Here is a 13,515-nt window from a genome sequence, read left to right as displayed (position 1 = left end):
GTATTACAGTAGCCGCAGAACACAATGAAGATTAACCCCTCTTTTTGTCAAAATGCAGGGCAATCACTTTGTTTTGTGGTGTCTTCTGTATATTGCATTGAATTTCTGCAATACTAGCTCCCTGTGCTGTAAAACCGCACCGTTTATATTGCAGAGAGGTTTCTACAGTAGCCAGCCCACTTTCAAACAATTGAACATATATACAATTGTGCTAAAGTTGCTATTTACAACTATTTGATAGGTGGCGGTACCTTCCTCGATGCTGCAGAAGGTTCTTGCAAGCAAAATTGTGCTAGTTGAGTTCTTCATTCTGCTCAATTCTCTGGTAGCCAAAAATATCAACACTTTATCTTTGTGTCGCAATTGGAGATTCTGGATGAAATAACTTTTGGTGGTATGCATAGCCTCTGGCTGCAGGATCATGCCTTGTTTCCATTGCTAGTTTGCTGACGATGACACAATATTAAACAGCATAATCAGAAGTTATTGAAATGGAAGACCTAGGAACTAGTAGGGAAACAACAGATGAGGGTGTTTGGTCCCAAGAATTTTAGTTTTCTCCTTCAATTACCACTATGGTTAGCAGGTTGATGGGCACGATTTGACCTTTTTTGTGTGTGTGGCGGGGGAGGAAAGAGACACAAAAGAATGGGTTATGTTAAAAAAAAACTTATGTAGATAGTGGAGAAGATAGTGGGATAGTGCCCTGCTTGAAGAAAGAAAGACTTGCCTTTATATAGCACCTTTCACAACTACCGGACATCTCAAAGCACTTTACAGCCAATTTGGAGTGTAGTCATTGTTGTAATGTAGGAAACACGACAGCTAATTTGCGCCCAGCAAGCTCCCACAAACAGCAATGTGATAATGACCCGTTAATGTTTTGTTGATTGAGGGATAAATATTGGCCAGGACATCGGGGATAACTCCCCTGCTCTTCAAAATAGTGCCATAGGATCTTTTACGTCCACCTGAGAGAGCAGACGGGGCTCGGTGTAACATCTCATCCAAAAGACGGCACCTCCGACAGTGCAGCACTCCCTCAGCACTGCACTGGAGTGTCAAGTCCCTGGAGTGAGATTTAAACCAACAACCTTCTGATTCAGAGGCGAGTGTGCTACCAACTGAGCCACTGGTTGACACTTGACAGCTTAGCAATGCACCACAAATTAAAATAACAGGCTAATTACTTGCAGTGACCAATTAAAGTGTGGCATAGGGTTTGGCGAATTATTGGTAATGTCGTTACATTACCTTCCCTCTCATGCAGCAAGTTGTTTGACTGCCTGTGTTAAGGATAGTCTGTGATTGTCAAAACAAGAAAGAATTACTTGTTGAATGTTTGTGATTCTACATTTATAGTAAATTTGCTTATTATAAAAGGCTACTGATGTGAAATTAAAGCAGCATTGTGCTTAATAAGGCTTTCAAAAATATTGTTGGGCTTTTTCCTGACTTAATTATGCTGGTGTTCCATGGGGTGGCCAAGAACCTTGACCCATTATTATAATAAGCAGTGAGGGAGATAAAGCACACTAATCACTGCTAGAGGATGCTCCAGCGAAGAACTTGTGTTTTTGTCACAATATACTCAAGATAGCTACATTATAACAGGGAGACATTTACATCTGATCGCTGCCTAGGACTTTTTAGGATTTGAGATCCGCGGGATAAATTCACACCCCCTGAAGTTAAATTGTCTTTTTTGATTAAAGCCTGAGCATTCAATTGTAATGAAAAACAAAAGGCAATATTCGCTGTAACATGAAACCTTGTTGCCTCTGCAGTGAAATTTGTGCTTTTGCTCCTCACCTACACCCCATCACCCTCCCCTCACGGGAGACATATGTGGATCTTAAAGTTCAAATTTAAGCCTGAACCTTACGGACATCTGATCTTGTGGTCCCATTCACACTGTCAAATTGAAATGAACAGTTGTTTAAATGAGATCCATTTCAGGAGTTTTGACCAAGCACCATAACGAGCAGACATCTTAAGATGCCCATACAAAATGGGCATTCGACTGCTCAATTGGTCTGGTCTGCTTTTGTACAATCCTGAAAGCAAAGTTGGTGTTATTGGAGCTAGTAGCGCAATGATTTGTTTGCCAATGAGCTATTATGTAACAAGTAGTTCTCTCCCTTTTAATGACGAGCAATAGCCCTTTTTGAGCTGCAACCTTATTGGATTTTGTACCCCAGCCAATCAGGCTACAAACTCCCTGTGCACGTATTCCATGCACTGGGAATGTATGAAAATGAAGGGAAGAGGCGAACCACTCAAAATTCAGTGAGGCCAGCCTTTCCTGCTGAAATAATACCCATGCCATGGACAAGCGCAGTCACAAATTTGCAGAATCGGGGCTTAGAAATAAATTTTAAAGCCTAACTTTATACAATATTTTAAAACGCGTAATTTTTCCGAAGAGTCCACAGTAAAAAGAGACGAGGTCAAACAGTGAGAGGAGGGGTATCTAAGCCAAGTGACAGTTATTAGTATGTGTGACCACATGACAGTGAGTGTTGGAAGGTTATTTGCCCAGGAGTTGCAATCCTTCCCTTAGCTCATTTGGCCTCCACAAATTCACAACTGATGGTAATCAGGCATGGCAATCATGGCTGATTATTTTTTCCTTTCACAACTCATGGGGCTGGAACCGCCACTTTTGAGCTTAGTGCCCAAAAATGGGCGTTTTTTCCGGCGTGGGTGTTAAAAAAGGGTTTTCAGATCGCCGGCTTCTCGCCCATTCTGAAAACACCTAGTTTACATTTTTGAAAATGGGCGTTACCGCGAGTGATATCAAATGGGCAGTAGCATTAATTTTTCTGACCTTCTGCCGTAAAGTGTGGCCACCCTTAGCAACGGCATGGCAACGCTCCATTCCCGCGATTCTGGACGTCAAGGGTCACCATAACATGCGCAGAAGAGGAGACAGAGAGAGAGGGAACCCACAAGGACTGAAAGCATGTGTGGCTGTGGTGTGTGCTTATTTGGCTGTTGTGGGAGGAATGACGGAAATTCATCAGCAGCAAAAAGCCCACTAAGCACCAAGAAAATAGTTGGCACCGAGTTTTTGTCCAACAAATAACATATAAAATGGAAGGGATGGAGGACGCCCTGGAGCTGGTAGCCAGGAACACTGGTCCCGGAGCGTCGCACTGCATCCCAAGGTGACGCACCCCCATTGCCAACCACACATGAGAGCCAGCAGCAACATCTTGCTTCTGACTCGGAGCACGTTCCTACCTCGGGACTGTCCTCTCCTGTATCTGTTCAAGCAGTGCTTCAGCCGCCACTGCCCCCCCCCACCCCAATGAAGCATCACCTGAGAACTTCCTCGGCCAGGCGACTTGGGGTCAGAAGGGGAAGGGGTAGAGGTGAGGAGAAGCGGCGGGGGGGGTAGTGAAGAGTTGGTTTGTACAGAAATACTGATGATTTCAGACTAATGTTCGGTTTAAATGTTTTTTATTTAACAAAACCTTGCAGCACATTGGCTCAGATAGCTGCACCATTACACGCTGGTGATTCCTTAACATCAAAGGGTATAATCACACCTAACTTCAATCAACTTAAACTTTAACTGTCATCAACGTAATGCTCACCATTGATGTATGACCTGCACACCCAGCAGTGTGTCAGCCTTGTAAATAACACCAACATTCTTTCAGACAAAGTGATCATTGATGAGCTCCTGATGTAAGGCTCTTGCAGCTATCATGCCACCATGGGCCCTTTCATGGTGTCTACAGGGGGGCGGGGGCAGAGCTTTAGCGTCAGCCTGAATGTCTGGGCTGATGTCAGTGTCCGCCTCCTCATCCTCTCTCTGGTGAGGTGGACTGTCAGGCTCATCAGGCAATTCTTGTCCCCCTCCTGATAGCCAAGTTGCGTAGCATGGAGCAGACCACCACGAATTGAGCTACCTGCTCAGGGTGGTATTGGAGCTCGCCTCCTGAGTGGTCCAGGCATTTAAAGCGCTGCTTCAGCACTCCGATGGTTTTCTCCACGATATTGCGAGTTGCTCTGTGGCTCTCGTTGTATCGCCTCTTGGCCTCGGTGGGGGAGGTCATCAGCCAGGTGGCGAGGCCATATCCTTTGTCACCAGGCATCCAGGAGTGACCTTGTGGCTGATTGTCAACCAAGTCAGATACAGTGCTCTCACGCAGGATGTGAGCATCATGGATGCTGCCCGGAAATTGTGCATTCACTGCCAGTATAATTTGCTGGTGGTCAACAACCAGCTGGACACTCGGGGTGGAATCCTTTGCGGTTCCTGAAAACTTCAGCATCGTGAAAAGTTGCCCGCATCGTGATGTGCGTTTAGTCTATTGCTCCCTGCAACTTGGGGCAGTTTGCAATTCTGGAGAAACCTCGAGCCCTCTCACTCTGATCAAGTCCCTCCTGCATACGTACAGGGCTTCAGTGATCTGTCTAATGCAGCGATGTGTGACAAGCTGAGAAAGTCTGCAAATGTCGCCAGCTGTGGCCTGAAAAGAACCCGACAGTGCCGCGGTGACTTTGACCTCGACGGACAGTGCAGAACTGATGGTGCTGGCAGGCTGCAGATCTGCCCTTATCAGCTGGCATACCTCAGTGATAACCTCTGTGGAAGTGCAGTCTCCGAAGGCAGGTGGTGTCGGGCAAGTTGAGTAAGAATGCTTCTCCTTGTACTTGCGGGGGGGTGGTGTAACGTCTGGTCCTTCTCATCTGTCTGTCACTTTGTTCATTGGGCACATAATGCAGTGCAGCGTTCCTTTGGCAATGTCGAGTCTGCTGCATGTGTTTGGTCACCAAGAAAGGGTGAGAAAGGACAGGCTCTATTGCAGTAGTTCTCTGTTTTCCACCGATTGCACACAAACAAGGGGTAAGCCATTTAGGACCGAGATGAGGAGAAACTTCTTCACTCAGAGAATTGTTAACCTGTGGCATTCTCTACCACAGAAAGTTGTTGAGGTCAGTTCGTTAGATATATTCAAAAGGGAGTTAGATATGGCCCTTACGGCTAAAGGGATCAAGGGGTATGGAGAGAAAGCAGGAAAGGGGTACTGAGGTTGAATGATTAGCCATGATCTTATTGAACGGTGGTGCAGGCTCAAAGGGCCGAATGGCCTACTCCTGCACCTGTTTTCTATGTTTCTATGCTTGCTTTGGGAGTCTTATGTCGGGCATGCGGACAATGTGGCCCATCCAACAGAGCTAGTCGAGTGTGGTCAGTGCTTTGATGCTGGGGATTTGGCCTGATCGAGAATACTGACATAGGTGCGTCTATCCTCCCAGGGGATTTGCAGGATCTGTGGAGACGTCGTTGGTGGTATTTTTCCAGCGATTTGAACTGTCTGCTGTATATGGTCCATGTCTCTGAGCCATACATGAGGGCGGGTATCACTACAGCACTGTAGACCATAAGCTTCGTGCCAGATTTGAGGGCCTGATCCTCGAACACTCTTCCTCAGGCGACCAAAGGCTGCGCTGGCGCACGAGGCGATGTTGGACCTTGTCATCAATGTCTGCCCTTGCTTGGTAGTAGACTCCCGAGGTATGCAAAATGGTCCACGTTGTCCAAGGCCATGCTGTGGATTTTGATGACTGGGGGGCAGTGCTGTGTGGCAGGGTCAGGTTGATTTATTGCTAGAATTCTCCTCAACCGTCTTCTCCCTGTGGTTGAGGAGCTCCTCCCAGAGTCACAGTGCAGTTTCTGTCCACTACGGGGTACAAATGGACATGATCTTCACGGCGCGACAACTGCAAGAGAAATGCAGGGAACAGGCCTTTGACACTGTTGACCACGAAGGACTATGGAGCGTCCTCCTCCATTTCGGCTGCCCCTAAAAGTCTGTCGCCATCCTCCGCCTGCTCCACAGTGACATGCAAGCCGTGATCCTGACCAACGGATCCACCATCGACCCAATCCACATCCGGACCGGGGTCAAGCAGGGCTGCGTCATTGCACCAGCCCTCTTCTCGATCTTCCTCACTGCAATGCTCCACCTCACACTCAACAAGCTCCCTGCTGGAGTGGAGCTAAACTATAGGACCAGTGGGAAACCTAGTCAACCTTTGTCGCCTCCAGGCTAGATCCAAGACCGTTCCATCCTCTGTCGTCGAACTATAGTATGCGGACGACGCTTGCATCTGCGCACATTCAGAGGCTGAACTCCAAGCCATCATCAACATCTTCACGAGGCGTACAAAAGCATGGGCCTTACACTAAACATCCATAAGACAAAGGTCAAAAATTAATATAGTGCACCAACAATGACTGCGTAGCACTGTTGCTTCCTAAATGCACATTCCTGAATAACTCTTGAACTTCTCCTTTTGGCCACCAGTAATTATTTTTCAGAACTCACTTTTTTCAGCAACACTTCCTTCATTGCAGCATGGCACGTTGAAGCCCCATCTACCCTGGACCTGTATGCTGCATGATTTTGTCACACCAACAGCAACGCATAAATTACCCATGTAAAAATGCTACTAATGGCAACTAAGGAAAACATGGAGGGCTACTTGGAGGTGATGCTGTTCCCATGCGCCTGCTGCCCCTGTCCTTTAGGTGCTGGTAGTCACACGTTTGAGAGGTGCTACCGAGGAAACCTTGGCACAGTGCTGCAATCCATCCTATAGATAGTATACACTGCAGCCAAAGTCCACCGATGCTGATTTTTATTGGAGATGGTCATTGCTTGGCACCTGTGTGTTGCGAATGTTACTTGCCACTTATCAGTCCAAGCCTGTCTTGCTGCATGTGTATTGGACTACTTAATTATCTGAGGAATTGTGAATGGAGCTGAGCACTGTGCAATAATCAAGGAACAGCCCCACTTATGATGGTAGCAAAGTCATTGATGAAGCAGTTGATGATAGTTGGGCCAAGGTCGCTGCTCTGAGGAATTCCTGCAGCGATGTTCTTGGCCTCCAACAACCTCAAACATTGTACCCAGAATGACTCCAGCCACTGGAGAGTTTTCCCTCACCCCATTGACTTCAGTTTTACTTGGGCTCCTTGATGCCACACTCAGTCAAATGTTGCTTGATGTCAAGGACAGTCACTCTCATCTCATCTCTAGAATTCTGATCTTGTGTCCATGTTTGGAGAGCTGTAGGTGAGTGATCCTAGTGGAAATCAAACTGCACAGGTTATTAATGAGTAAGTACAGCTTGATAGCACTGTTGATGACTCACTTCATTACTTTGCTCATGATTGAGTATAGGCTGATTGGTTTGGTTGGAGTTGCCCTGTTTAATTTTGTGGACAGGACATGCTTGGGCAATTTTCCACATTTTGAAGTCGATAGTTTTGATTAGTCAACTGTGTAATAATGATACTGGTACTTTTATTACCAGCTCTAATGACACTTTTAATACAATGCGTTTCTCCTCTCATATCTAGCATTATTGGTGAAATACCACTTTGTGCCTTTTTCTCTGTTGTCCTTTATTCTGATAGTAATTTTGAAGCAAAAATCTATTTTGGCAGTTTCCATGGTGAAACTTTCCTGTTCCTGCTACTGTATTTGCTGTTTCATGTGAAAGTATTCTGCTTGAGGTACAGAATGTGCTTTGTTTTGTATTCCATGTCATATAATATCTGGATGCAGATAATAGAGATAATTATGGACTGAGATTAAATACGGCACTGGAGACATTGGGGTGGATTTCCCTCCAGGACAGTGTTGCCGCTTTAGTTTGATCAGGGTGGTCTTCCACTTGCTGCCCCAACCACGCCATGAACATTTTTCTGGGTTGAGCTTAATTACTACAGGGCATTAAAGTTTACTGGTGCTGCAGTGAATAATGGTTGCAACACCAAAAGGAGGAGGAGCACAAATTAAAGGCAAAGTGCCCTGAAGATTTCAATAACCTGTTTCACAACAGGTTCGGTATGAGAGCAGAAGAGAAGTTGAGTTAGCCACTAACTGGCCTTCTCCTTCCATCAGGGCCATGAGCAGTCCTCCTGTTGCAGCCTCAGCATGTACTGCCCAGTCCTCTTCTGTCAGTATCTGGATTGGTGGTACTGCTGTGAGAAGGCAGGGGAATTGGACAGTTTCCCCAGCCCTGCACCCTCGCTCTTATTTAAATGAGGCAGGACAGTCAAGGGTCAGGGAGGGGGGAATTTGCGGCACCAGTTTCAGGATGGGGGTCTGACATAAGGCCTCCCTGCCACACTTTTCCCTCTTCCTCCGCCACTATACCGCCTGCTTTCGGGCAGTATAATCGTGTAAAATTGAACTGAATAGTTCCTGAGATTCTGGGGCCAAGTGGAGATGGGATTGTATTTGGTGGGCAGCCAGCCAGGTATAATAGTGTAGAATAAATAGATAGGGTATAATCCACATAGGATGGCTTCTACATGGTTCTGTGGAAGGAATGGAATGATGGGCTTTCTCTAAAGGTTTCTGAGTGATGGGATGAGGAGCAATTGTACCTATTATGATAGGAACAGTTGACACTGATTTCCTTATGCACATCTAGACTTTATTTCTCTATGTCCTCCTTGCTGGTCTCCCATTCACCACCCTTTAGCTCTGACTTGCTGAAAACTCAGCTTGCCAATATCCTGTCACGCTCTCAATCCTGTCTCACACACTATTGCGTTCACGTATCACCGCATACTTGTGACTTTTTGTCCTCCACTGCGTTGAGTTTAAAATCCTTCTCCTTCCATCGCTTCACTTCACCCTATCTCTGCAACCTACTCCAACCTTGTACCTTCTGCTGTACCCTTTAGTCCTCCTATTCTGGCTGTCTCGACATTCTTCCCCTCTCTTTGCCCCACTGTTCATGGCAGAACTATCAGGTGATTTAGTCCTACACTGGATATCCCTCCCTGAACCCCTCTGCTACTCCACCATTAAAAATCTTCCCTACTAAGCTTGTCTTGGTGTCTGTTCCTTTATCTTTGTTCCTCTCCTCCTCGGTAAAACTCCCCAGGACATTTTCTACATTGAGGATGTTTTGCAAATGTAAGTTGTTGATTACGAAGCCAATATTGATATTCTAGAAAAACGTCAGTTCACTCATTCACAAGCTCTGGAATTAATTATAAAAACAGTCACAGAAATGAACTACACAAGCTGCTACTAATAGATTCTTATTTTTAACCATTCAGACAGAATACAGAGACTTCTCATGCGGGAGAACGTTTCCCCTTTAAGAACCTCTGCAGCAAGCGAGCAAGTGCTGAGAATGCCGCTCCCTTATGTTTGTTACTGGCTGACAACCGTGCACTAGAGGGAGCTGTTGCTTTCACAGTTCCCTCAAGAATATTAGGAATCTTTGTAACAATGAGCTGTATCACAGTTGCTCATATTCCTGTAATTTGAAGATTAGTATCCATACCTGGGGTTAGATGCACTGCACTATGCTACCACGGTTGTGGTGTACCATGACCTCTCGAGTTGCTAATCATGTGCTGTTTCTATTTGTGTTCTGCAGCGCAGCACCATGAAAGCCAGCAGCAGAAATAAAGACCACTCAGCAGATGGCGATGGAACTGGAAAAAGACCAAAGCGGAAGTGTCTTCAGTGGCATCCGCTGCTTGCCAAAAAGATGCTGGACTTCTCTGAGGAGGAGGAGGAGGATGAGGAAGATGAAGATATTGATAAGGTAGAAATAGGAATCCGTACTGTTGACTTACATAGTGCTGTTTTTAAACTTGGGAACTGATTGGCCTACTCGTGCACTTATGTTGATTGGCACTTGTTTAGGGATGTTAACAATGGTTGCAGTCGTACAATATGCCATAAATACTTAAAGAAGTTTTAAGTCAATTAAGCAGCATAATATTTATTTGTTTACACTCCATGACCTGCTTGACCTATTTGCCACTTTTGACACTCAGCTATTCAAATCTTCTCTGCCTATTCTAAACGATTCATTTTCTGGGTCCATTCCTATCTCTCGCATTGTATCCATTACATCTCCTTAGATGGTTTCTACATTGTTCCCCAGATTTCATCCTTAGTCTCCCCCTGCTTATCACCTACATGCAACTCCTCTGTGATTTTATCCTCAAACAGGGTTCAGCATTCACTTGTATGATGAACCACCCAACTGCATCTCCATCATTGATTCCAAAGCAGTCTCAGTTCTATCAGACTATCTCTCTGACACCAAGGCCTGGATGAATTGTAATTTGCTCCAGCTTAACATTGTCAAAACCAAAGCCATTATTTTTGGTTTTCACTGCCTACGAGCCTCTGATAGAGTTTGCATCAGCCTCCCAGGCTGTTCGCATAGGTGGCCTGCAACTTGGCATCCGATTGAACACTCACCTTCCGACCCTATATCCAGTCAGTTACTAAGGCTGCTTCCTTCCATTTAGAATCGTAGCTTTTTACAGACGAGGAGGAGGCCATTGCATCATTGCCTGTCCTCTCAAAGAGCAACCAAGGAGGCCAAGAATGAGAAATGGCCTTTTTAATTTTTCAGGGATCCGTCTGATCTTTGGACCTGGAATCCTTCTGGCTGCAGTTTGCCATGTTAATGTTTTGGCCAATATAGGCACAATCCAAGTGCTCCCAGCAAAATGCAAGCTTTTCTGTCACTTGTATCTTCCTGCTGGCAATGGAACAGCAACTGGCAGCCCCCTCAGATATGAAGGTCAGAGAGGCTGATCAGTCTGATCTTTGGGCCTGGAATCCTTCTGGCTGAAATTTGTCATGTTGATGACTTGGCTTTCATGAACAGAAAGGATTTTCACTCAGTGATAAGGTGGTACCTGACCACAGAATCATTGTTATTCATTGGCCAATATCCAAGAAGCAACCATGATTCCTTCACAATGCGTCATTCCACAGTGCCCGTGGTATGTCAAAAGAAGAAACGCTGGGTGGATAGCTTAGTGTGGAGGAGCATCTTGGCCTGGACACCTCCGCATCTGTGTGCGAAAGAATAATGGTTGTGCACAATGCTTCAAATGATACCTCCCAGAGATTGCAGCAGTTCACAACTTGGGTGTCTGCTTTGTTTAATGAGCTCCAGAAGAAATCTATGCAAAAGTGAGAAGCACACTCACCATTGCCTTGATCCTAATTCCAGCAAACCTCTTCCTCGTTTGCTGCCAGGAATGAGGAAGCTAGGATTGGCAATCATTAACCATGCAGCTGGCATCAAGTTCTGAAACTGGACTGTTCATCAGCCCCAAATTGGGCCACTGCTTCAGCACCTCCAATCCAAGCCTTCAAAGGAAGCAGTGTTGACATGTATCTACCCTGTTATTGTGAACAATTCGTCCATTTTTATGCCACTACCACACTCTTTTATGTCAAGCTGAAGTTCTGCCTTGGCAGATTTTGTATTCCAGTTGGACCAAAATCTTAGAGCAAGCATTTTATTATGCCAGTAGTTATTTAAGTTGGGGGAAAGTACTCCTATAACTGTGGCGCACCTCCTGAGCCACTCTTTCAGGCGAAGGTATGTCATGGGCCATCACAGCCCCATTTTTGCCTGACTTTCACAACGGGGCTTAAAAGTATAATGTGCACTTTCTGTGTTCCAGTAAAGTAACACTTAATTACATAAAAGGTCATATGACACTATTTCATGGCAACCTAGAGGAGAGGTTAGGTGCCAGTCTGCCTTCTGGAAAATGGATCAAGGCAGATACCTGATACAGGTTGTACCTCTCTAGTCCGGGACTCTTTCATCCGGAAACATCCGTGGTTCGGCATTAGTTGGGCCTGCGGGAGATGAGCATTTATTTTTTTTTTTTAAGTTTCGATTGGCTGCAATGGCTGATCAGTCGGTATGTTCGGCGATTGGCTGGGAGCGTCTGTCAGTCCATGAGTGCGTGCACGGGTGCTGAGGGAGCTGTCTACAGGCTGCTGTGGCATGCAATCACACATACAGGAGCCCGGGCGCTGTCCACTGATACCGGTAAGTGAGACCTCCCATGGTTTGGGAAATTCTCTGTTCCGGCATCGGTCAGATCCCGAAGGTGCCAGACTGGAGAAGTACAACTGTGTCATCTAACAGGCATGGGTTGCCTGCTCCAAATGTACTGGTGACCCCACCCTCACAATCCGGGTCTGTGTCTTCCAATTTGGGTGGCCAACAATTCCACTCCAAATTGCTGGCACTGGTAGAGCAGACTAATCAGAATTAGAAGAAATCCTAAGGGCTAGAAATGTGGTTGGAGGGTTCCTAAAGCGCTAATGTTGGGTGGATGCTAAATTTAGCGGCGGAAATTTTTTAGCGATGGGAACAGCAAAATTCAGTTTTTGTGGCCTGAGAGTGGAGTGGAGCGCAAAGAGAAGCGTCTTAGGGCACTAGGCCGGGTGCGCAACTGAAGATCCCGTTCTAAAGAGCTGGCTTCATAGCGACCGAAGAGAAGCCTCTCTGCAACAAAACAAAATCTGAACAAAAAATACCAAAAAACATTCCCTATCCATTAATCACTCCATATAAAGTTAAATCGCAAAACAATATATATCACTCACACTTACCTCATGCAGGCACACCTTCCTTTAGCGGCCTGGGACAGTGCTGCAATGCAGCTTTCTCTGGCGGGGTCACCCTGGGACGCTGTGGGTGCCCCTAAGACCTAACTTTGCTTCCATGTCGATACCGGGGACGTTGCCCACTGGCACGACGCTCCCGGGCGATACTCCTCGGCGCCGCAGGAACCGGCACACTGAACTTGCTGAGTGGCATGAGTGTCGACGCTTGCAGCTGCAAACCCTGTAGCGTCCCTCGTCAACCAAATTCCTCCCCCGTAGTGTTTAAAGCCCAATTATTTAAAATATAGTACTGAGCCAAAATATCAACTGTTGTTGCCTTGCCCCTCAGTATACAGTAATACTTGGAAGTGTAATATAGCATGTTGAGTAAACATACTTGAAATTCTACTTGAAACAATCAGCATATTGGATTATACGTAAATAATTGCACTCACTTGTGTGTGTGTGTTCACAGTTGGAGAAGAAAAATTATTGCAAATAAAGAAATCAATTAGTGCATATAAATAATAAAACCCTTTTAAATACCATCTAATTTTGTTAAGTCAGTACGAGGATTGCTAATTGAAATAAGATCTGTGTTACAAGCGTAAATGTGAACACTGCAAATCTCCAAACCAAGTTTCAATGTGAAACCGAAAATGCCTGCTTTGCAATGAAGATCGTTCTTGTTTTTCTTGTAAAATATATTTGTATTCTCAATAACGCTATTTTTGCTACAGGACACTTTGATGAGCACAGAGGGTCTTGAACACGAGGCAGATGAGACAGAAGACGACGAATCCTCTGAACACCGAGCTCGCAGGCCAATGAATGCATTTCTTCTGTTTTGCAAACGCCATCGTTCTCTGGTTCGTCAACAACATCCTCGTCTCGACAACCGTGGTGCTACCAAGATTCTGGCTGACTGGTGGTCTGTTTTAGATCCAAAGGAGAAGCAGAAGTACACCGACCTGGCTAAGGAGGTGAGCCAGCATAGCTATATGCAATGTAACCTGTGTTTTATGGTTGCTTGTGGAATGGTCTCAATTCCATGCATAAGATACGATGGGACGAATGG

At 45.6% G+C, this 13,515-nt stretch overlaps 1 protein-coding gene across 4 annotated transcripts in view; it reads left to right on the top strand.

The window, feature by feature from the left end:
- LOC139276113 (HMG box transcription factor BBX) overlaps positions 1-13,515 on the top strand; it is a 260,196-nt gene that overhangs the window by 181,535 nt on the left and 65,146 nt on the right. For all 4 annotated transcript variants that reach the window (XM_070893622.1, XM_070893623.1, XM_070893624.1 and 1 more), the window contains 2 exons: positions 9,433-9,603; positions 13,178-13,420. In XM_070893622.1, coding sequence (XP_070749723.1) covers positions 9,442-9,603; positions 13,178-13,420 — 405 coding nt within the window. In that variant the 5' untranslated portion in view covers positions 9,433-9,441. The remainder of the gene's footprint in view (positions 1-9,432; positions 9,604-13,177; positions 13,421-13,515) is intronic.

The sequence above is a fragment of the Pristiophorus japonicus genome, chromosome 11 (genome assembly GCF_044704955.1).
Source record: "Pristiophorus japonicus isolate sPriJap1 chromosome 11, sPriJap1.hap1, whole genome shotgun sequence".
NCBI classification, from domain to species: domain Eukaryota; kingdom Metazoa; phylum Chordata; class Chondrichthyes; family Pristiophoridae; genus Pristiophorus; species Pristiophorus japonicus.
This window is presented reverse-complemented; position numbering and strand designations above follow the sequence as displayed.